The 23669-nt window shown below is 35.4% G+C and overlaps 1 protein-coding gene across 1 annotated transcript in view; it reads right to left on the reverse strand.

Moving 5' to 3' along the window:
• Positions 1 to 533: 533 nt before the first annotated feature.
• Positions 534 to 23669, reverse strand: part of AGGF1 (angiogenic factor with G-patch and FHA domains 1) — a 35831-nt gene continuing 12695 nt past the window's right edge. Inside the window, exons 6-14 of the mRNA XM_032404159.1 lie at positions 22896 to 23226; positions 20839 to 20950; positions 19837 to 19888; positions 14978 to 15079; positions 13931 to 14096; positions 12466 to 12548; positions 6237 to 6364; positions 4236 to 4335; positions 534 to 2725 (exon numbers count right to left, since the gene is read on the reverse strand). Of these exons, the coding sequence (XP_032260050.1) occupies positions 2525 to 2725; positions 4236 to 4335; positions 6237 to 6364; positions 12466 to 12548; positions 13931 to 14096; positions 14978 to 15079; positions 19837 to 19888; positions 20839 to 20950; positions 22896 to 23226 (1275 nt within the window). The 3' untranslated portion in view covers positions 534 to 2524. The remainder of the gene's footprint in view (positions 2726 to 4235; positions 4336 to 6236; positions 6365 to 12465; positions 12549 to 13930; positions 14097 to 14977; positions 15080 to 19836; positions 19889 to 20838; positions 20951 to 22895; positions 23227 to 23669) is intronic.

Raw genomic sequence — 23669 nt, forward strand, 5'->3', positions numbered from 1 at the left:
CTTTTTGAAAAATGTGCTACCTCGCTATTTAATTCTAGAAAATAATTTGTTAGTTTACTCTAACATTTATGGTTTCTTCCATTCTCAAATTTTGTCAGCTTCTCATGTTCTGGCAAAAATGAAAGATGTTAGATTTCTCAAAATTCAGCAACCTGTAGCTCCACTTAAAATAAACCCTAGGGGCTTCTCCCTCTCCCTCATCACCACCCCCCCCCCCCCGCGCTCATGCTCTGTCTCTATTTCAAATAAATAAATAAAATCTTTAAAAAAAGGCGGGGGGGCGCCTGGGTGGCTCAGTCGGTTAAGCGTCTGCCTTCAGCTCAGGTCATGATCTCAGGATCCTGGGATCAAGCCCCACATCGGGCTCCCTGCTCAGCAGGGATTCTGCTTCTCCCTCTCCCTCCTCCACCTTGCTCATTCTCTGTCTCTCTCTCTCTCTCAAATAAATAAATAAAATCTTTAAAAAATAAAAAAATAAACCCTTAAAGACTACTACAATAAATTTATACTGTGTGAATAAATAATTTAAAATATGAGACACAAAACAATTTTATATGTAATCCAAATTGTACATAATTCACATCTTTGCTTCTAAACAAATAGAAGCTCACATCTCCGTACTACTTTTACAGTTTACAAAGTATTTTATATACATTTTCTCATTTTCTATTCAAAAGACATGAAAGATAAATATTATTATTTCACAAATGGAAATAGACCCAGACATTATTCAGTCCTTTAACCACCAATAGTATAGCCCTGAGACTTTAGATCTGCAAAGGGTTTTAATAACGCAAATATCACACATATTTCAATTTTTATCACCATTTTCAAGTCTCCATTTTCTTAACAAAAGAAAGCAATGAAAAAAGTCTTCCACAATCTAATAATAAAAATGGGAAATATTATATACACAGTTGTATACTTTACTCAGTGAGTGAAATCTACCACAATTCTAATTTGGGCCACCTGTATACAGGGAACCAGTACCAGAACCACATTTAAATGAGTAATTTTTTTCTATTTTAGAAAAAAGAATGCAGAACACTCCTGTTGCCTTCAAGTTTAATGTACATATGTAAGTGTCAGGGCGTGTAGGTGGCTATGAAGGATACAGAAAATTACTTTTTGCAGATTTGGAGTTACAGGACCTCTGATGGTCCCAGCTTAGACCTAGAGGGTCTTGACAATTTGTTTGGTCATATGTCTCATCTTTAGTAATTTATTTATTTTTCTTTCCCCACCACCCCCTTTTCTTCTTAAGTACTCTGTTCCATTCAGAGCAGAAATTCCATCAAGTAGCCTTTCTTTCTGAATTATCTTCCCCATTGTATAATTTTTTTCAGAATTTTCTTTTCCCATTTCTAAATCTTGAAGACATTTCTTTATAGTAGATGAGGGAGCTATAGCTTACATTCACTGCCAGAAAATAGCCAGTTCCAGCATAATTTCCCAGCAAAAAGCTGACAGAAAAGTTGAACAGAAAGGAAAAGAACAGTGATAGCCGGCAGAGCAGTGACATCTGCACTCGGAAAGCTGCACTGCAGTTCTCTCCGATACTTCAAGTTATCCTGTTGTTCCTGCTCTGCCAATTTAAAGAGGAAAATTCTGGCTGGTCCTGAGTTCAAAGCAGACCTATCTGTTTAAAACATTGGTTCAAGGAATCACTCTTTTTGATGTTATAATGTTTTTATTGCATTTGAAGACATTTTCAATAAATATCTTGTGTTTGAGGCCTTGGCTAGGCAATCCTTTTGCAGTAGAAATCAGATTTCTCTGGCACAACTCCATTGCCAGCAATGGGATTTATCAAAACTATAAATACCAGCACATGGAATATTTCAATACTGTACTCAATTGCTCATATCTAAATATTTCAGCTATAAAACAAACCAAATGTAAATGCTTAATATATAGTACAAATCAACAAATTCTTCACAGAAGAAAACAATGAAAGACTAGTTTTCTATAACATATCACCTGTTCCTTAGTTCTTCAATACTATTACTTAGAATATTTTAAGAATAAAATTTATGCACCACTATCCCTGTGTTCTCAACATTTTTTATCTAAGTTCTAAAGGACATAAACAAGGATGCATATAATCAGACTTGTTTTTATAAACTTTTGATGTTTTTCTTGTTGTATATCTTATAATAATGAATATATGAAGACAAGGACAAACGTACATTTAAATCATTACTGGTTATATGAATTTTGCATAAATGGGTCTTATAAATGACAAGATAAAATAACAAAGTTTGATAAGCTCAGCCGTGCCCTGTGAACTTTAGTCTGCTCACAGCATAACCTAATTCAATTACTATTTATTAGTTTTTAAAAAAATGTTTTTTTTAAAAGCTGCAAACCACAGTTTATTACACATTTCTGAATCATGAGGGGGTAAATTGTGATACAGTTCCCTCATGCCATGGACTCTTTTGGAAGGAAAAGTTCTGCAATAAAATAAGAGTTTCCAAACTCTTTTTTAAAAAAAGCGCAAATTGTGTTCTATGACTAACCTTCACTCTATGGTCCCTTTGACCCAAGGGACGGTTCCTGGCACATCTTTTTGAGATTTAGTTTCTGGGAAGTTTTCAGCAAACCTCTCTCGTGCTTTCTCCCAGTTCTTTTTGCTCTTGTTTTGGAGAAGGTGAACATCTTCAATCGAGGATGGTTTGCCTGTCCCCAAGCCTGCATGTGTTCGCCGAAGCTGAAGCTGGATCTGTTACCAAAAGTTAAGCCCAGGACTTACTATGGAGTCTAAATACATTGAAATTTGCTGTACCCAACTTGGTATTTTAACTCTTTGATTTACAAAGATTGATGCAAAAGAAAACCTGTCAAATCTATCAAATACATGCAGGAATGCACACGATTATACATAGAACTTAAAGTCATTCTTCTACGTTGTCTTCCTTATCAGTAACTATAGCTGACTCCGTATAGAAAACAGAGTGCTCCTTAAAGAGTGGCCACCAAATTTCACCGAGATGCTGCAAAGGCTGCTGTCCCACTCTAAGCAGAAGAAAAGGCAATGGACATACTTAAACCTACTGCTACTCTAGCCTTGCCTAAGAAAGTGAAAGAGTAGATTAAACACTAAGAGTCATAAAGAGAGGGGCGCCTGGGTAGCTCAGTTGGTTTAGCAACCCACTCTTGGTTTTGGCTCAGGTCATGACCTCAGGGTTGTGGGATCGAGCCTGGCATCAGGCTCCGCGCTCACGCTCTCTCTAAAATCAATCAATCAAATCTTAAAAAAAAAAAAAAAGCCATGAAGAGAACTTGATTGTTTATTTTCATAAAATGAGGGGGAGGACTTCTGATTATTTTGAGAACTATTAAAAGCTACCAGTTACTGAGTGCCTACTGTATGTTGGGCACAATACTAGGGGCCTTATCTTCATGATACCCCTTAGAAAACAGTTCTTGTAATACCCATTTTTACATATGAAAACTGAAGTCCAAACCTGCCCTAAGTCACACAACTAGTAAGTGATAGAGCACCTATTCTAACAAAATAATTCTATTTTATAGGTTTGACTATAAAACCCATGTTCTTCTCATTGTACCTCATAAGTAAGAAAATTCACATTAAACCTCACACTCATCCATCATTTCCTTAAGTACCAGGTAATTATCAAAAAAGTTCTCTAATCATGTTACTTTGTAAGGTTTTTGTAAAAGATAATCTAAACCTCTGATGAACCATGGGGACTGCAGAATTAACCACTGCACTGTTTTCCAGACATTATTCCCTCTACTGCTTGTTACATGACCTGATTCTTAAATCTAAAACAGATATAGGATCTGCCTGTTTGTAAAGTAACACTGTGGGGGCACCTGGATGGCTCAGTCGGTTAAGCATCTGACTCTTGATTTCAGCTCAGGTTGTGACCTCAGGGTCGTGAGATCGAGCCCCCATATGGGGCTCTGCACTCGGGGAGTCTGCTTGAGATTCTCTCTCTTCCTCTCCCTCTGTCCCTCTCCCTGCTTGTGCTCTCTCTCTTAAATAAATGAATAAATCTTAAAAAAAAAAAAAACACACAAAACAATGCATATATATATATATATATATATATATATATATATATTTGGTAATTGCGAATGCCACAAAGACAGTAATCATGTCTATTTGTGCTTCATACTACACTCCTGGCACTAAGGTACACAGTAGGTACACAGTAAATACATCTGCTATAAGAATAAAGAATGAAAGAAAACACATGTCTTACCGGAATTTTCATTCCTCCACCATCCTTCCCTAGGCCCTCTCCTTTTTTCCAACCCATCTTCTCCAGCATCTTCCGACCTTTGTTGCTATCAGTAATTTCACTTTAAAGGAAATTAAGATAGTTGATTTCGAAAAGACCATGTAGATCACATTTATAATAAACTAATAAATTAAAAGTAACTGGTACAAATACTATAGAAAACTGTTTGACCTACCTAATACAGTTAAGATACATAAATTGTCCCATATATGCTACTTAACAGATAAGCACATACATGGTGCACACACAAAAAAATGGAGAAGAATGTTTCTGCAGCAAATTTAATAATAACTACAAATTGGAAATAATCCAGAGATCTATCAATGGTAAAATATATAAATTGTGGCATAATCATGTAAGAGATTATACAGCACTGAAAATAAAATATACCTAACAAAATAATGTTGGACAAAAAAAATATAGACACAAAATAAATACTAAATTATTCCATTTATTTAAAATTCAAAAACAAGTGAAATTAATCTGTTCCTACTGGAAGTCAGGAAAGTGGTTGCCTTTAGGGAGAAAACAGGAATAGTGATCAAGAGGGGGCACTAGGAGAGGGTAGGTTTCTGGGAGTTACTGATCATTTTCTATTTCTTGACCAAGAAATGCATACTCTATAATGTGTTAATCTTACGATATACTATTGATAGCAATACTTATATTTGTGTACTTTTCTGTATGTAAGTGTACATCAATAGAAAAATAAAAGTAAAATGAAACAAAAACTCTCATTCACTATTTGCATTTTATTCTATGATTTTATGTTCTGCTAGTTTAAGGGTATTTTGATTTTATGTTCCATCACACTGTACTTTCAGTTCTACAAAATATGTTAAATTACCTCCTCAATAACAATAAACCAAGCAATGGCAGACCAATGTATTTCATTTTTTATTTCTGCCTTCTAATTTAACTCTAATGCAATCTTCATATTTTCCAGCTATTACATCAAAAATTAAACTTTAAAAAAACTTGTCATGTTGCTTAGTATATCTAATTCATAATGCTGTATTTCATCAAAGCTGATGGATGCAAGATGCACTGTTGTTTTATGTACCATTGAGAAAACACTGCTGTCATATGTAACTAAAACTCTATCCAAGTAGTGTATCTTAGAATTAATAAAATACATTTAATCAAAGTTTATGGTTAGTTGTCAGTCTTACACAAAAGATTTAAATTCTAACTAAACTCTGAATTTATATTCTGAGAAAAAAAATGTAGTTAATATATGATTAAATGCAGAAATATGGTCATATCATATGGGCCACAAAATTACATTTTTCTTGTTATCAGTGCTACTTTACCAAAAGAAAAAAACTGAAAGAAAAATAAGTAAGAAAAATAGTATTCCAGAGTCAACAAGAACAAACGTAGGTGAGTACTGAAATAATTATAAAAAATACCAGCCCTCCCCCAAAAAAACCCAGTCCATACTAATTTCTTACTAGCCCAAACTTTTAGGTATCTAGTATATAAAAATATGTTCACTCAAGGGCTCCTGGGTGGCCCAGTTGATTAAGTGTCCGGCTCCTGATTTCAGCTCAAGTCATGATCTCAGGGTTGTGAGATCGAGCCCCGCATTGGGCTCTGCGCTGAGCATGGAGCCTGCTTGAGATTCTCTACCTCCCTTGCCCTCTGCCCCTCCCTCCCCCAACTCACATGTGCTCTCTAAAAAAAAAAAAAAAAAAAGTTCACTCAAGTGGGTGGCTAGAATGTTAGCTATGTACATGTATGTCTGTATAAGTATTTGTACTTTCATATATGCTAAGTAATCTTCTAAGGAATGGAATTCTATTATTGAAAGAAAATGTAAATAGAGACAATATTTCCATCTTGTTAGAACCATTCCTTTAAAGACCAATTACCAGTATACATAGTCCTATAAGTCATATTACTCTACGAATGTGATTACAATACAAAGAATGTTTCGAGCAATTAAAACTTAGTACTCACGAATGAACAGATGCAGGAGCATCATCTCTTTGGAAAGTCCCTTCACTTCCAATCTGCTCCCTCCGTTTTCCAGCTCTATCTTTGTATTTTGGATTCTTCAATGCCTTTTCATCTTCATAGTCTGTATTCTTTATAAACATGAAATATTCATTGAAAAAAACAAAACTGATACATAAAAATGTACTGTCTGTATATTTGCTTTACTTGGCAAACACGGTTCAATGTAGTCTCTATTAAAACAACAAATTAAAAGAGGCCATGATATAAATTAAGACAATCATGTAGAGTATGCTATTTTCATTCTATCTCCTTTAAAATGTTTATATTATTTCAAGTTGTAGAACATAAACTGCATATAGAAGATAATCTAAATCATATATGAATTGTAATATGCAATCGTAAGAGAATAGAGTGAAAATATAGTACATTTTGACTTAATACTGTGTACTCATATTCTCATGAACTGCCAGTATTCAAAGAAATATGTAGAACCCCTGGGTTTGGCAAAAAATCGACTTCTCCTTTTCTCTAAGGGACTGAAAGTTCCAACAGACCTAAAATAGTTTGGTGTTATTCCGTAGGAGGGAAAAATGTAGAAAGTGTTTAAAAAATGGAAAAGAGCAGGTACTCTTTTGCCGTGGCAATTATAATAGCTTTTTGCTTCAATATAGCTCCATTTATATTATTAGTCAGCCACTCAAGAAATATTTACTGAATAAAAAGTGTGGTATGCAAAGAAACTTGTAATCCCAGAAGGCAGACACATCTGATCTTCAGCATGCCACTGTCTGACTGATTCAACAATAAAAGTATGCACAAGAGGGGCCCCTGGGTGGCTCAGTCATTAAGCGTCTGCCTTCGGCTCAGGTCATGATCCCAGGGTCCTGGGATCAAGCCCCGCTTCGGGCTCCCTGCTCCGCGGGAAGCCTGCTTCTCCCTCTCCCACTCCCTCCCTGCTTGTGTTCCCTCTCTCGCTGTGTCTGTCAAATAAATAAAAAAAATCTTTAAAAAAAAAATTTTAAAAAAAGTATGCACAAGACACAGCAGTGGCACAAAAGAGGTAGTCAATTTAGCTTCAGAGAAGGCTTTTCTTTCCCTTTGTTACAACTTGTTGATCTTTATATAAATTACGATGTTCCCTGAAAGATGCTAGGAAATGCTAATACAATTCAAGGAAAGTACCACAGAAATTTTTACTTAATTCTGATTTTAAACAGAGGAGAAAAATAGAGAACCATCAACTCTAATGGGTTTTCCCCCAGAAGACAAGAGAGTTAAAACTTTTGAGAAAACATTTTATTCTTTCCTTATTATCTTCTATTTTCCTCCCAAATTAGCCCAACATTTTTTCTATTACAATTTCTTGTAGTATGAAAGTAACAACAAAAAACACAATTTTGCAGAAAAATATGTTATTCTGGCAGCATTTTTTCCCACATCCTCATGAAGTTTAAAAACCACTGGACAAATCCACTTAAGCCCTAGATTCCAGGGTCATCTGGCTGGCTCAGTCAGAGAAGCATGCAACTCTTGATCCCGGGGTCATGAGGTCAAGCTTCACATTTAGTATAGAGAGAACTTAATAAATAAATATTAAAAAAAAAAAGACCTAGATTCCATATCTAATTCTGTCATTTAACAGCTGAGTGACCCTTAGCTTAGGTTCTCAAATGTAAACGAATACTAATTACCTTCCTGGTCTACTGATAGGATTAAATGGTAATGCTTTTTTAAAATGTTATTGTGATAGGGGCGCCTGGGTGGCTCAGTCGTTAGGCGTCTGCCTTCGGCTCGGGTCATGATCCCAGGGTCCTGGGATTGAGCCCCGCATCGGGCTCCTTGCTTGGCGGAAAGCCTGCTTCTCCCTCTCCCACTCCCCCTGCTTGTGTTCCCTCTCTCGCTGTGACTCTCTCTGTCAAATAAATAAATAAAAAATCTTTAAAAAAATAAAAAAATAAAATGTTATTGTGATAATTAACTATAATTAACATACAATAAATTACACATAAAGTATACAATTAGATACTTTTGCGATTTGTATACACCTATGAAACCATCACCACAATCAAGATAATAAATATATCCATCTCCCACAAAAAAGTATCCTTATCCTTTGTAATCCATCCCTACAGAGCCTCCCTCACCTCCTTCCTCTCTTATATCCAGGCAACCACTAATCTTTCTGTCATGATATGTTAGTTTGCGCTCCTAGAATTTTATGATGTACGTATACAGTACATACGCTTGTTGTCTGGCTTCTTTCTCTCAGCATAACTGAGATTCATCCATATAGCAGCCTGTGTCAACAGCTCATGTTTTTTTATTGCTGAAGAGTATTTGACCATATAGATATACCATAATTTGTTTATCCATTCATGATAGATACATGAGTCTTTTCCCATTTCTGGTTACTAGAAGAAAAGCTGCTAATACCACAATGAAATACCACTTCACACAGATAAGAATGGGTAGTATGCAAAAGACAAGAAATAATAAGTGTTGGTGAGAATGTGGAGAAAAGGGAATCCTCGTGCACTGTTGGTTGGAACGTAAATTAATGCAACTACTGTGGAAAACAGGATGGAGGTTCCTCAAAAAATTAAAAATGGAAATACCACAGGATCCAGAAATTCCACTACTGTGTATTTGCCCAAAGAAAATGAAAACACTAATTTGAAAAGATATAAGCACCCCTACATTTACTGCAGCATTATTTACAATAGCTGTGATATGGAAGCAGCCCGTGTCCGTCAAGAGATGAATGGATAAAGATGTGGCGTACACACACACACCCCCCCCCCACAAAATGGAATATTACTCAGCCATAAAAAATGAGATCATGTCCTTTGTGACAACATGGATGGACCTAGAAGTTAGTATGCTAAGTGAAATTAAGTCAAGAGAATGACAAATGCAACATAATTTCACTTATATATAGAATCTAAAAGACAAAACAAACAAAAACCAGCAACAGACTCATGAATACACAGAACAAGCTGGTGGTTGCTAAAGGGGTGGGGAAGGGGAGGATGGGCATAATAGGTGAAGGGGTTTAAGAGGTACAAATTTCCAGTCATAAGTTAAGTCCCGGAGGTGAAAAGTACAGCATAGGGAATATAGTTAATAATATTTTAATAACATTATATGGTGACAGATGGTAACTCCACTTATTGTGGTATCATGTAACAGATATAACTGTCAAATCACTATGCTTCCCATGTGAAAGTGATATAACATTGTATGTCAACTATACTTTGGTAATAAAAAATAAAAATTTTTAAAAAGGGTTTTCAAAAGAAAGAAAAAAAAATCATGAACATTTGTTTATAAGTCTTTGTATGAACACATACTTTCATTTCTCTTGGGTAAATACCTTGGAGTAGAACGTTGAATCACATGGTAGGCATACATTTAACTTTTAAGGAAACTACTATTTTCCAAAGCAATCGCACCACTTTATATTCTCACCAGCAGTATATGAGAACTCCAGCTTCTCCACATGCCTACCAACACTTGGTGTGGATAGTCTTTTTACCTGGTTTTAATTTGCAACTTCCCAGTAATAGTAGACAACTTTTCATGTGTTTAGCTGCCGCCTGTACACCTGCACTGGTCAAGTGTCTATTCAAATCTTTTGCTCATTTTTATTAATTTATTTTTTTAAGATTTTATTTATTGGGGCACCTGGATGCTTCAGTTGGTAAGTGTCTGCCTTGGGCTCAGGTCATGATCCCAGGACTCATGATCCCAGGGTCCTGGGATCGAGCCTTGCATTGGGCTCCCTGCTCAGCAGGGAGTCTGCTTCTCTCTCTCTCCCTCTGCCCCTTCTCCTTGCTCATTCTCTCTCTCTCTCAAAATCTCTTTAAGATTTTATATATTTCAGAGAGAGGAAGAGAGCGAGCAAGCACAAGTAGGTGGAGGGGCAGAGGAGAAATAGGCTCACTGCTGAGCAGGGAGCCTGATGTGGGATTCAATCCCAGGACCCTGGGATCATGACCTGAGCTGAAGGCAGACGCTTAACCGACTCAGCCACCCAGGTGCCCCTTTTTTGCTCATCTTTTTTAATTTAAAGATTTTATTTATTTACTTGAGAGAGAGAGAGAAAGCACAAGCAGGGGAGAGGGGCAGATGGAGAGGAAGAAGCAGGCTCCCCCCCAAGCAGGGAGCCCAAGGTGGGGCTCAATCCCAGGACCTTGGGATCATGACCTGAGCAGAAGGCAGACGCTTAACCAACTGAGCCACCCAGGTGCCCCTCTTTTGCTCATTTGTAAATTATTTTCTTATTAATGGGCAGAAGACATGAATAGACATGTTTTCCAAAGAAAACATCCAGATGGCTAACACACATGAAAAGATGCAACATCACTCAATATCAGGCAAATACAAATCAAAACAACAAGATACCACCTCACACCTGTCAGAATGGCTAAAATTAACACAGGAAACAACAGATGTCAGCGAGGATGTGGAGAAAGGGGAACCCCCTTACACTGTTAGTGCAAACTGGTGCAGCCACTCTGGAAAACAGTATGGAGATTCCTCAAAAAGTTAAAAATAGAACTACCTGATGATCCAGCAATTGCACTACTAGGTATTTACCCAAAGGATACAAAAATACAGATTCAAAGGGGCACATGCACTCCAATGTTTATAGCAGCATCATCAACAATAGCCAAACTATGGAAAGAGCCCAAATATCCATCAATTGGTGAATGGATAAAGAAGAGGTGCTACACACACACACACACACACACACACACACACACACACACACACAATGGAATATTACTCAGCCATCAAAAAGAATGAAATCTTGTCATTTGCAATGACGTGGATGGAATGAGAGTATTATGCTAAGCGAAATCAGTTAGCGAAATATAAGTATCATGATTTCAATCATATGTGGAATTTAAGAAGCAAAACAGATGACTATATGGGAAGGAAAAAAAGAGACGGGAAGCAAACCATATGAGACTCCTAACGATACAGAACAAAGGGAGGGTTGATGGAAGGATGGGGATGGGCTAAATAAGTGATGGGTATTAAGGAGGGCACTTGTTATGATGATCACTGGGTGTTATACATAAGTGATTAATCACTAAATTCTATTCCTGAAACTAATATTACACTGTATGTTAACTAGAATTTAAATAAAAATTTGAAAAATAAAAAATGAATAAATAAATAAAAATAAATTTTCTTATTGAGTTTTGGGATTTTGTTATATATTCCAGATACAAGATCTATGGTTTTTATCAGATAAAGGATTTGTAAATATTTTTCCGAGTCTGTGGCTTATCTTTTCATTCTCTCTTTTTTTTTTTAAGTAGACTCCATGCCCAATGTGGAGCCCAAAGAGGGGCTTGAACTCACCACCCTGAGATCAAGACCTCAGCTGAGGTCAAGAGTCAGATGCTCAACCAACTGAGCCACCCAGATGCCACATATCTTTTCATTCTTTTAATAGTGTCCTTGGAAGAACAGAAGTTTTGGAGGAAGTGCAATTTATTAATTTGCTCTTTTACAGATTGTGCTTTGGGTGTTAGGTAACTTAAAAAACCTTTCCCTAACTTTTTTTTAAAAAGGTTTGTTTCTAGAAACTTCATAGTTTAAAAAGTTTTAAATTTATATTTATGACCCATTCTGAGTTCATTTTTACACATGTTACAAGGTGTAGATCAAAGTTCTTTTGTTTGCTTTTGCATATGGCTATCCAAGTGTTTCAGCACATTTGTTGAAAAAGACCATCCTTTCTGCACCAAACTGCCTTCACACCTTTGTTGAAAATCATACACACACACACCCCCCCACACACACACCCCCACATACATCTATGTATCTATCTGTGAATCTATTTCTTAATTCATTATTCTGTTCCCCTCACCTATTCATCTTTATGCCAATACTATACTGTCTTAATTACTGTGGCTTATAGGAAGTCTTAAAATCAGGCAGTACCAGTATCCCAACAATGTTCTTCAATGGTACCATCTTAATCCAAGTTTTTTAAAAACCAGAAATGGCTATTTGAATGTTGGGTATCATTATCATTTTTCTACTCCAGCCTCAGTAGTTGTTGAAGTAAACAGTAACCAAATTACATAAACCTCAAAATCATTCTAAATAGCTGTATCTTTATATATAAAATGGACTATGCATATCTAAAGACATTTTTACTCAAATCCAGACGCATAAATATAATAAACGTAACAATATTTAACATCCTTACCTGCAAACCATATTTTACTCGTATTTTCTTTAATTCTTTTCTCCTTTCCAACTCTTTTTCCTCCTTACTTAGCGTTGGACCAACTAAAAGGAAAAAGTTGAGTTTGGTTTAAAAAAAAAATACTAAGTCTGACAGACTTTACACAAAATTAATATTGTTACTTAATAATAAAAAATTAATACTATTCCATCTGCATATTAACTAAAAGCTCAACTAAACATTAATATAAAGGAATCTTGGGTTGTGGTGATGTCCTTTCAGCATTTTGGTAAATAAATCTACTTGGAAAGTAAACCAAATCCCAAAGACTACAGGAATGCTACACTATAGATAACAAAAGAACATTGACCATCTTAATTTTTTGATATGATTATAACAGAATTTCAAATGCAGAAATACTGTTAATTTTCCAAAGTATTATAGGCATGTAAAAATCACTGAATCCAAGATTCACATTGCTGTGTAATGTACCATACTCATTTTCATAATCTAGTATCAGAAAACAAAAAATAAACAATGAACACATATAGTTGGTATTTGGGGGAAAAACTTGATGTAAAAAAAATTACTTCTTACTGGTTCAAAGTATCTATTTAAAATTTGAAAGCCTCTGATGAGTGGATTTAAATAAGATAGCAACCTCTTACAGTGTTATTATAGAAAATAATGGTGTATATATACAGATGATATAGCAACAGAAGCTCTAAGTAGGAAAGCAAGCATATTGGGGTGCCTGGGTGGCTCAGTTAGAATCTGCCTTCGGCTCAGGTCATGATTCCCAAGTCCTGGGATCAAGACCCACATTGGGCTCCCTGCTCAGCTGGGAGTCTGCCTCTCCCTCTGCCCCTCCCCCTGCTCAAGCTCGCTCTCTCTCAAATACGTAAAATCATTAAAAAAAAGAAAGAAAGCAAACATGTCAACGAATAACTTTTATTACCCCAGCCTATTATTTTATATATTATTATATGACTGAGTTTAACCATGGATGACTTTTTCATATCCATAAACAGAAGTCAAAAGGAAACCAATCTTTACTATAATTATGTCACAATTACCCTTTTGAAGGACATTTAGCTATCACTGCTGTGCCGCTTCCAAAGTCTACTAAACTCTATTAGCAAAAATAGCTAATGATTACCTTATGGGTCAGAAAGCAACCTAATGCTATAATAGCACAACTAAATTGTTGCACAGAAAAATCAACTAAAATCATAATCTACTAGCTTAAAAAAAATGAACTAAAATCATAAGCGACTAGCCTAGGTTTCAAATTTCAAATACATGTCATTTCTTAGTCTCACGTGATAATATTTATCTCACATAATATTCACTAAAATATAAATGTATCTCAATACAGTTTTATATCAATTAAATATGAAGCTGGTAGCTGATACTTTTTTAGAACACTCCAGTGAATTAAACAGAAAAGTTATCATGCCTACATATAACAATATGTTTCACATACCAAAAGATTCATCTTTCTTATCAAGACGAAGGTGAGCTCGAACCTGTCCTGGTTCACAGCCGTCACAGGTATCACTGCCAGGGTGGATGTGAAAAGACAGTACAGTCTCTCCAATTTTCACTTCATCACCATGCTCAAGTACATAAGGGTCACATTTAGTTTTAGGCTAAAGAAAAAAATTACAAAACAGAAACCCAAGAGAGTTATGTAAGATTATTTTATATCTACTGTAAGTAATGTCTGATTAAAACAAAAAAATATTTAGGATGGTTCTCAATGAGATAGACACACATATGCACACACAGCACACATTTCCACAACTTGAGGATGATACAATGTTCAACTAGTGGAGAAGATACCTGCACTGAGCAACTTCTTTTATATTATCAAAACCCGCTAATCTCATCTCCGTGCGTAATCCTAGAGAAATACCCAACCCAAACATCAAACGATCTATTACCAAAATGAATAACCATCACAGTCAAAAAGATAAAGTGTTAAGGGGCTAAGTGCATATTTCCCCTTTTTCCTCTTCTTTTCTGATAATTCAGTTTTATTTCATTTTTTATTCTTACAGACTAAAAATAAGGCCTCCCCCACTCCCTTCCATTTACTTTCTTCCATATGTTATGTGCCAAGCACCTTGCCAAATGTTGGTGATAAAAGAGTTAACTGGATAGACATAGGCCCTGTCTTCAAGGAGTATCCACTTTAGCAAAATTTCCATTAAAACAATTTTTAAAAAAACACAAAAAAAGGAGTGCCTTTTAAGTTACTGTAAGAACCTTTACTTTGAATAGCTTTAAAATGCATTTACTTCTAAAATAAAGCATAGATACATAATTAGAAGATAACACTCAAGAGTTAAGTATCCACTTATTCTATACTTTTTTCAGTCCTTTCTGTGAATCCCCTTCCATGTAATACATTTGGGCTTGAATAGTAATCTGAAACAAATTATATGTATAATAACTACAGCCTTCAGAATAAAAATTTCAGTTCATTTTTTAAAACTTATGTGCAAGTAATTAATATATATATACTCACCTGAAGAATCTGTTTTCCATTAACAATTGTACCATTTTGACTACCTTGATCCACAAGGACATAACTTTGTAAGTCATGGTCAAAATAAATTTCTGCATGAAACTTAAAAAAAAAAAATAAAGAACGAGGTAATTATAAAGAATAATATTTTTTTAAACCACAGATAATTTCTATCATAGGATGCGAGACTTAAGTCTATAATAATTTAATTTTTATTATTTTATCTTTTTTTTTTTTTTAAGTAAGCTCTACTCCTAATGTGGGGCTCAAACTCATGACCCCGAGATCAGGAGCTGCACGTTCTACTGACTAAGCCAGCCAAGTGCCCCAAATTTTACTATTTTTAATACCTTTTTTCCTGAATACAAAAGTGTAACAATGCCTCTGGTAGAAATGTGAAGGCTACAGAAGAAAAAGTCACCTATAATTCCACCTACTATTGCCGTTAATAATTCAGTGTGTCTTACATTTTCTACTTTACAATATAGCTGAGATTATACTATTTAAAACATTTGAAATTATTTTTTCACCTATTAAAAGTATTGGTCTTTATCATTAAAAATCCTTAATACAAAAGGTGACTTCAAACATTCAAGATGAACTTTTCCTTTTAAAGATTCTATTTTTTTAAAATAATCTCTATACCCAACATGGGGTTCAAACTTACAACCCCCAAGATCAAGAGTCGCATGCTCTACTGACTGAGCCAGCCAGGCGCCCCCGAAGGTGAACTTCTCAGAGAAGTTTTCCAGATTTTCAATACTCAGGACTAATCATTCCCTCCTTGTACTTTGTTTACATAACAATTACACTACACAAAGTTACTGCATATGTGATAGTTGCCGTATGGCTCACAATTACTGCTTGGTTGACATTTTTGCTTATCACTCAGTACATATAACAGAGAGCCTCACATATAATGGCATATACCCAGTACATGTCTATTTAATTGGATAAAGAACTGCAGACATTTAATTTATAATTTCATAAGTAATACACTGCTGGTGGGAATGTAAAACTGTGTACCTGCTTTAGAAGGGTATGGCAGTTCCTCAAAAGGTTAAACAGAGTTACCACAGGACCAGCAATTCTATATTTAGGTATATATCAAGAGTAATAAAAACATACATTCAAATACAAACTTGTACATGAATGTTCACAACAGCATTATTCTTAGTAGCCAAAAAGTGGAAACAATTCAAATGACAACCAACTGATAAACAAAATGTAGTATATCCATACACTGGCATTATTATTTGGCAATAAAAAGAAATGAAGTACTGATATATGCTACAACATGAATGAATCTTGAAGACATACTAAGTGAAAAAGCTAGGTAAAAACAACTACATGTTATAGGATTCAATTTACAGAACATGTACAGAACAGGCAAATCCACAGAAGATAAAAGTAGACTGTGGTTGCCTAGGCCTGTGGGAGTTAAAAGGAAATGAGGAGTGACTATTATGTTTCTTCTAATGGTGATGAAAATGTTCTGAAACTGTGCACCCAAGTGGCTCAGTCGGTTAAGCGTCTGCCTTCGGCTCAGGTCATGATCTCATGGTCCTGGGATCGAACCCTAAATTGGGCTCCCTGCTCAGCTGGGACCCTGTTTCTTCCCTCTCCCTCTGCCCCTCCCGCTCGTGCTCTCTCTCTCTCAAATAAATAAATAAAATCTTAAAAAAAAAAAAAAAGGAAAATGTTCTGAAATTGACTGTGGTGATGGCTACACAACTCTATACAAAAAACCTTTGAATTACACACTTTCAATGCATAAATTGTATACAGGATATGGACTGTATCCCAATGAAGTTGTTCTTAAAAATTTTCAAAAACTGGGTGCCTGGGTGACTCAGTCACTTAAGCATCTGCCTTTGGCTCAGGTCATGATCCCAGGGTCATGGGACTGAGCCCCAACTGGACTCCCTCCTCAGCAAGGAGCCTGCTTCTCCCCCTATTTGTGCTCTGTCAAATAAATAAATAAAACCTTTGAAAAAAAGAAGAAAAAAAAAATTTCTCATAAACTAACTATAAAGTGTTCCAAACACACAAAAGAATACACTGAACTGGTCTACCCATGACCCAGCTTTAATAAATTTTGCCATATTTGACCCAGGTATTTATTTTTTAGATTTTAGTTTATTTCAGAGAGAGAGGGTGTGAGTGGGGGAAGGGGCAGAGGGAGAGGAGAGAGAGAATCCCCAGCAGATTCCATGCTGAGCATGGAGCCCAACACGGGGCTCGATCTCCAGACCCTGAGAACATGACCTAAGCTAAAATCAAGAGTCGGGCACTTAACGGACTGAGCCACTCAGGCCCCCTTGCCTCAGATTATTTAAAAGAAAAATTATTATTCATGGATGTGTAACTCATTCTGTCCATCCCACACCCTTTCTTTTCAACGGTTCAATATTTAATCATGATGCCTCTATTACTTTCACCCCGTATGTATGCATCCATAAACAATTCATAGTTATTTTGCTTTAAACTTGACATAATGGGAATTACACTGTATGAATATTTTCTTGAGATGTAATTCATATACAGAAAATTCACAGGTCTTACATTTACAGTTTGATAAGTTCTGACAAACATATGCTACCGTATGTATTTCTTCTATTTTGCTTCTTTGGCTTAATATTATATTGTGAGGTACATCCAGTTGTGTACAGTTTTGCCATTTTGCTGAATGGTAAAACTCACTGTACGGATTCTTCAACATATTCTGATGATGAACATCCAGTTTTTTCCCCCAAGGTTTTACTATTTTTTAAGATGTTTCTATCAACATTCTTATACATGCAACATTCCTGTAGACAATGCAAGGGTTTTTCAGGAGTATATTCTTAAGAATGGAAGTGCTAAGTCACAGTATGTGCAAATCTTAAACTTTATTAGATACTGCCATATTGTTTTCCAAAGTGGTTGTACCAATTTATATTCCCAAAAGCAAACTATAAGAATTCTTGTTGCCAAGAATATAGTCTTAACCAATATTTGGTATTGTCGGAATCTTCAGTTTTTGCAAGTATAAAAGGTATGAAATTAAATCTCATTATCGTGATTTTAATTTGCATTTCCTCAATTACTACGAAGACTGAAACCTTATATTTTTTAGCCACATGGATTTCCTCTTCTGTATATTTTCTCTTCATGTCCTTCATACATTTTTTTTCAACTGGGTTCTTTAGAATACTAACAACTATACCAAAGCATTTAAATAGTTTCAAGTCTTTTGACTTGAAACCTTATTCCAAAGAGCTGTTCTAAATTATGCTCCCAACAGGAGTGAAATTTAATAAATATGACAAATGAAAACTGACATTTTGACTTCATTTGTATTTCTTAAAATTTTTAGAAAGACTGAATGGTTTTTACATAGTAATGATATCCCCTGCACTGTGAATTGTTTATTTATAGCCTTTGCTCACTTATCTATTAGAGTCACAGTGGGGTTTGAAAAAAATGAATTTATATGAGATTTTAAAACATAAAAGATATATATTTTGTCATATTTGTCTTACTGTCCTAGTCTGCCTTTTTTTATTATTATTAAGTAAACCCTACCTCCAACATGGAACTCAAACTCACAACCTTGAGATCAAGAGTTTCATATTCTTCTGACTCAGCCAGCTAGGTGCCCCACATAATCTGCCTTTTAAATTTGTTTAACATGACAAGAACTTCAAACTTAAAATTACTCAAAATTATGTCTTCTCTGATTTTTTCTCATTTTTTTTAAACTTAGGAGGTCTTCCCCTATCCAGTGACAGATTCCATTTTCCCCAAATATTAATATGAAGTGTCCAGGGTTTTTTATTTAAATTTTTTCATCTATCTGGATATGTGTAATATATATTGTCAAAATGATTTCATACAGTAACAAACCATTTACCCCACCAGTGAATATCTTAGTTTTAAGGAAAGAAAGAGCAGAAATGCCACTACAGAACTACCTATATTTTAGATTGAATTGCTATATAAATCACAGAGTGGGTTTTCTTTGGAGGCAGAAGGGTCATAGTAAAGTAAAAAAGCAAGATAATTTGGTCAGAGTTAAGATTATGAAAATTTCCTCCCTTCTGAATGAGTTGAAACAAAGTAAAAATAAGTGGACTTTCAAACTATAATGGAAAACAAATTTCATCCTCAAAAGACAAAAATCACATAAAATGTATACTTTAGATCCATATTATAATCTATTAAATAGAAACAAAATGGGGATGATGAAAGGTCAGAAAAAGATAACCAGCATGGAAGAGAGGGAAAAACTACAGAAAATACAGTAAAGAAAAGGAAAAATAGCAAATATAAAGAGTATCAGTAGCAAAGCCTTTTGTTTTTCTACTTGTAACTAAAGTTGCACCGCTGCTTTGTTTGTTTTAAAAACCCAAGTATTCTTTTTCCTGAAACCATCAGAGGAGCAACTAGGAAAAGCTATAAAAGCCTTGAGTGGTAGAGGACAAATAGTTCTTGAGTTGTAATATACTCTGGACTCAACAGTAACCATCTAATAAAATAGCCTGAATCCAGGTCTGATTCATTTTTGAACCACCATATCAAGAACATTTATTTCACTCAATAAATATTTGTTAAATGGGTATTACTTTAATACTTAATCTACATTTCTATTCCTGCTCCAGACTGTTAAAAATTAAACATCATTTAGTTTACTCTAATTTTGATAAAGAATTATTCTCGCAAGCAGTGGAATAAACAAATCTGAATTGCTTTCATTTCCATTAATACCTGGACTATTAAACTTTCTACTAAATAAAAAAGCCCCTAAACTTCCTGTCATAATGAGGGTTTATAAAATCATATCTAGGGCGCTATATTTGAAAAATCAAAGAACTTACCTTACTAACACCAACTTCAGGGATTCGGAGAGTATGCTCCATATCTTTTTCTCTGCAGGGTTAAGTAAAGTGTCTTTAATAATTTTTGAACCATATATAGATTAAACACAGTTAACACAGAAACGGTATTTTTTAAGATTTTTGTCGTCGTTGTTTTAAAAGAAAATGTTAAAATGCAAGTCCCTCTATCACACTTAAGTCATTTCCTTAATCCTACTCTAAATTTCCTATTTGAAAGAAGTTCCAGGATTACTTTTATTTTTTGATACATCTACCCCAGGTTAATAATAGACATCTAGGGGTGCCTGGGTGGCTCAGTCAGTTAAGAGTCCAACTCTTGGTTTCTGCTGATCATGAGATCGAGCCCCAAGTCAGGCTCTGTGCTCAGTGCAGAGTCTGCTTGAGATTCTCTCCCTCTGCCCCATACTCACATGCTGTCTCTCCCTCTCTAAATAAATAAAAATCTTTATAAAAAAAATAATAAACGTCCAGAACAGCATATCCTTTGTACTAACATCAATCATTCGAGATCTGTTGACTACATTCCAGCTTCTATTACTATATGTAAAAGGACCATACTATTCTTCAAGAATTTAAAACTAAGATTTTGTACAGAATATGAATTAAGGATGGATTTTCTTTCCCACTGGGAAGTAATGAAATTATCCTACTCATGATTAAAACCTACCTCTCTACCAAGCTGGTTATGAATTACAAAGGGGTAAAAGAAACAGAGGAAGGGGATTAAATACTGGACAAACACTGGATTTAATGAAGGAATTTAAACCAGAAACGGCAGTACAAAAAGGATGAAAATGACAAAATTTCTGTGACAGAGATAAGGGTCAACAATATTTTCTGAGTGGGAGAGGGAGGAACATGGATGTCATTCAGTGTTTGCCTATTCAACAAGTACCATGCACATTTTATAACTGGTTGAGGAATATACAATCCATTGGAGTAAGATAAATACACAAACATAGTAACATTAAACATTTTTACCTTCCAATTGTAGCAGGGTTTACAGCTGTAATGATAAAAAGTGATCCTGTCTGCAATACTGGTGATCTAATAACAATTACTCTAATACATGGGGGCCAAATTTTTTCTTCATCTGTTAAAGAAAGAAATGTGTAAGTATTAATTCAAATGCTATGGAAAAAATTTCTAGGCAGGAATAGGAAGCATCCATAAAGTAAAACGTATTGAGGGGTGCCTGGGTGGCTCAATCAGTTTAGCATCCGACTCTTGATTTTGGCTCAAGTTGTGATGTCAGGGTCATAAGATTGAGCCCCGTGTAGGACTCCACATTCAGCATGGAGTCTGCTTATCCCTCTCCCTCTGCTCCTCCCCATACCCCCACTCGTGTGCTTCTCTCTTGCTCAAATAAAAATCTTTAAAATAAAAAAAAAAGTACTGATCAAAAATCTTAATTATTTGAAACAACCTTCTTAAATTCTGCTATATGACATACTTGATAAGGCTTTAACACTTACCAATTTAAAGTGATCAACCTAAAGATATTCAGGGTCTATCACAATTACAATATAAACAATTCTCTTTTTTAAGGTGTTGGAATTTGAAAATATCCTAAACAGGAATTTTTATATTAACTTAGAAAAACTGAGTCCTGCTTTAAAAATAAAAGTGAGAGAAACTGCATCGAGAACAAAATAAGCTCATATAACCTAATATAAAATCCTGGGCTTTAAAAGTATGTCTTTATAACCTCAGGTTTAAAAAATATAAGATTTGGGGTGCCTGGGTGGCATAGTCAGTTGAGCACCCGACTCTTGTTTCAGCCCAGGTCGTGATCTCAGAGTTGGGAGATCAAGCCCTGCATCAGGCTCCACACTCAGTGTGGAATCTGCTCCAGATTCTCTCTCTCCCTTCTGCCCCTCTCCCTGCTCTTTCTCTAAAATAAATATATATATATATTTTTAACTTTTTTTTATTGTTTTTTATTTATTTTTCTTTTTTATTGTTATGTTAATCCCCATACATTACATCATTAGTTTTAGATGTAGTGTTCCATGATTCATTGTTTGCATATAACACCCAGTGCTCCATGCAGAACGTGCCCTCCTTAATACCCATCACCAGGCTAACCCATCCTCCCCCCCCCCTCCCCTCTAGAACCCTCAGTTTGTTTTTCAGAGTCCATTGTCTCTCTCATGGTTCGTCTACCCCTCCGATTTCCCCCCCTTCATTCTTCCCCACCTGCTATCTTAAATATATATTTTTTAAATATAAGATTTACCATAATACCTACGTAGCTGAATTCATGGACTACACTTTTTTTTTTTCTTAGATTTTATCTATTTATTTGACAGAGAGAGAGAGAGAGAGAGTACAAGCAGGGGGAGCAGCAGAGGGAAAGGGAGAAGCAAGCTCCCCACTGAGCAGGGAGCCCGCTTAACCGACTGAGCCACTCAGGCACCCCTGGACTACACTTTTTAAAGGCAACTTATTGTTTCCCCTCCTACAAAAGTAGACTACAAATATCTAACCCACCAAAATAGCCTTAGTATATACTTTAGAACGTATGTAACTTGGTTTTGTTCTACTGACTAGGCCATTCAATGCAATAAAATTTTAAGGTCCAATTATTAGTCATTTATTCAAATCCTTCCCTCTAAAAATAACCATAATGGTATTGGAGACCACTTTGTTGGCAGCTCACATAATTTTCAAGAATGTCATTAAAATAATCAGTTTAGGGGCGCTTGGGTGGCTCAGTCGTTAAGCATCTGCCTTCAGCTCAGGTCACGATCCCAGGGTCCTGGGATCAAGCCCCGCATCGGGCTCCCTGCTCAGTGGGAAGCCTGCTTCTCCCTCTCCCCATTTGTGTTCCCTTTCTCGCTATGTCTCTCTCTGTCAAATAAATAAAATATCAAATATATATATATATATACACACATATAAAAAATAATCAGTTTAAAACAGTCCGTTTATTTTTTGGCAAATACAAGAGTTACTAACATTTTTAACTCTGTTGCTCTTTTACAATGACTAGACTGGGTTATTTACAGAAAATCAAACAATAGTTATTTACTTACCTTCGTCCTCACTATCTTCTGCAGTTACATTGTCTTCACTGGTAATGTCTTCATCGTAACTGTCCTCTGTCTGAGAGTCTGTAATTTCACCTTCCTCTGGCTCACTATCAGTCTCCATGACTTTCTCATCTTTAAATGACGTCGAATTATAAATGTTTTCATTAAGAGAAGATTCTGTAGTCTTTCCGCTAACTGGAACAGTAAATTTGGGGGGACTATTTTTGTAATGAATGTCTATTTTGGCCTTCTTTTTCATATTTGCAAAATCTTCTCCCTCACTGCAGCTTTTATGTTCAACACTGGATGTTTTTTGATCTTCTGAATTCAAATCCTGGAAAGACATAGGTGGGGAGGTGGGAACAAGGGGAAAATACCTTAAACATGACCATCTTCTAACGTTTAATGCTAAATGTTTCAAAGAATTAGTGAAGATATATGTACAACATTATATATGAAATACCAATAGCTATTACCTATAACCCCCTCTTCCTCTCATGTTCTCTTTCTTAATAACATTACCCATCCTCTTATCACCCAAATCAACAATCTTATAGTTATCTTTGACATCCCCTTAACTACCACATGGAATCCATTTCCAAGTGCTACAGACTGTTTACACCTTATCCCAATTCTCCTTATCTATTCCCTAACTGTCCCAGTCCAGGCCCTTATCACATATTGCTTGAACCATGCGACAGCCTAGACCACTTCTGTCCATGTCCAACAAAAATACAATGCAAGCCATATACATCTACATATATATATATATATATA

The sequence above is a fragment of the Phoca vitulina genome, unplaced genomic scaffold (assembly GCF_004348235.1).
Source record: "Phoca vitulina isolate PV1807 unplaced genomic scaffold, GSC_HSeal_1.0 scaffold6, whole genome shotgun sequence".
In the NCBI taxonomy this organism is placed as follows: Eukaryota; Metazoa; Chordata; class Mammalia; order Carnivora; family Phocidae; genus Phoca; species Phoca vitulina.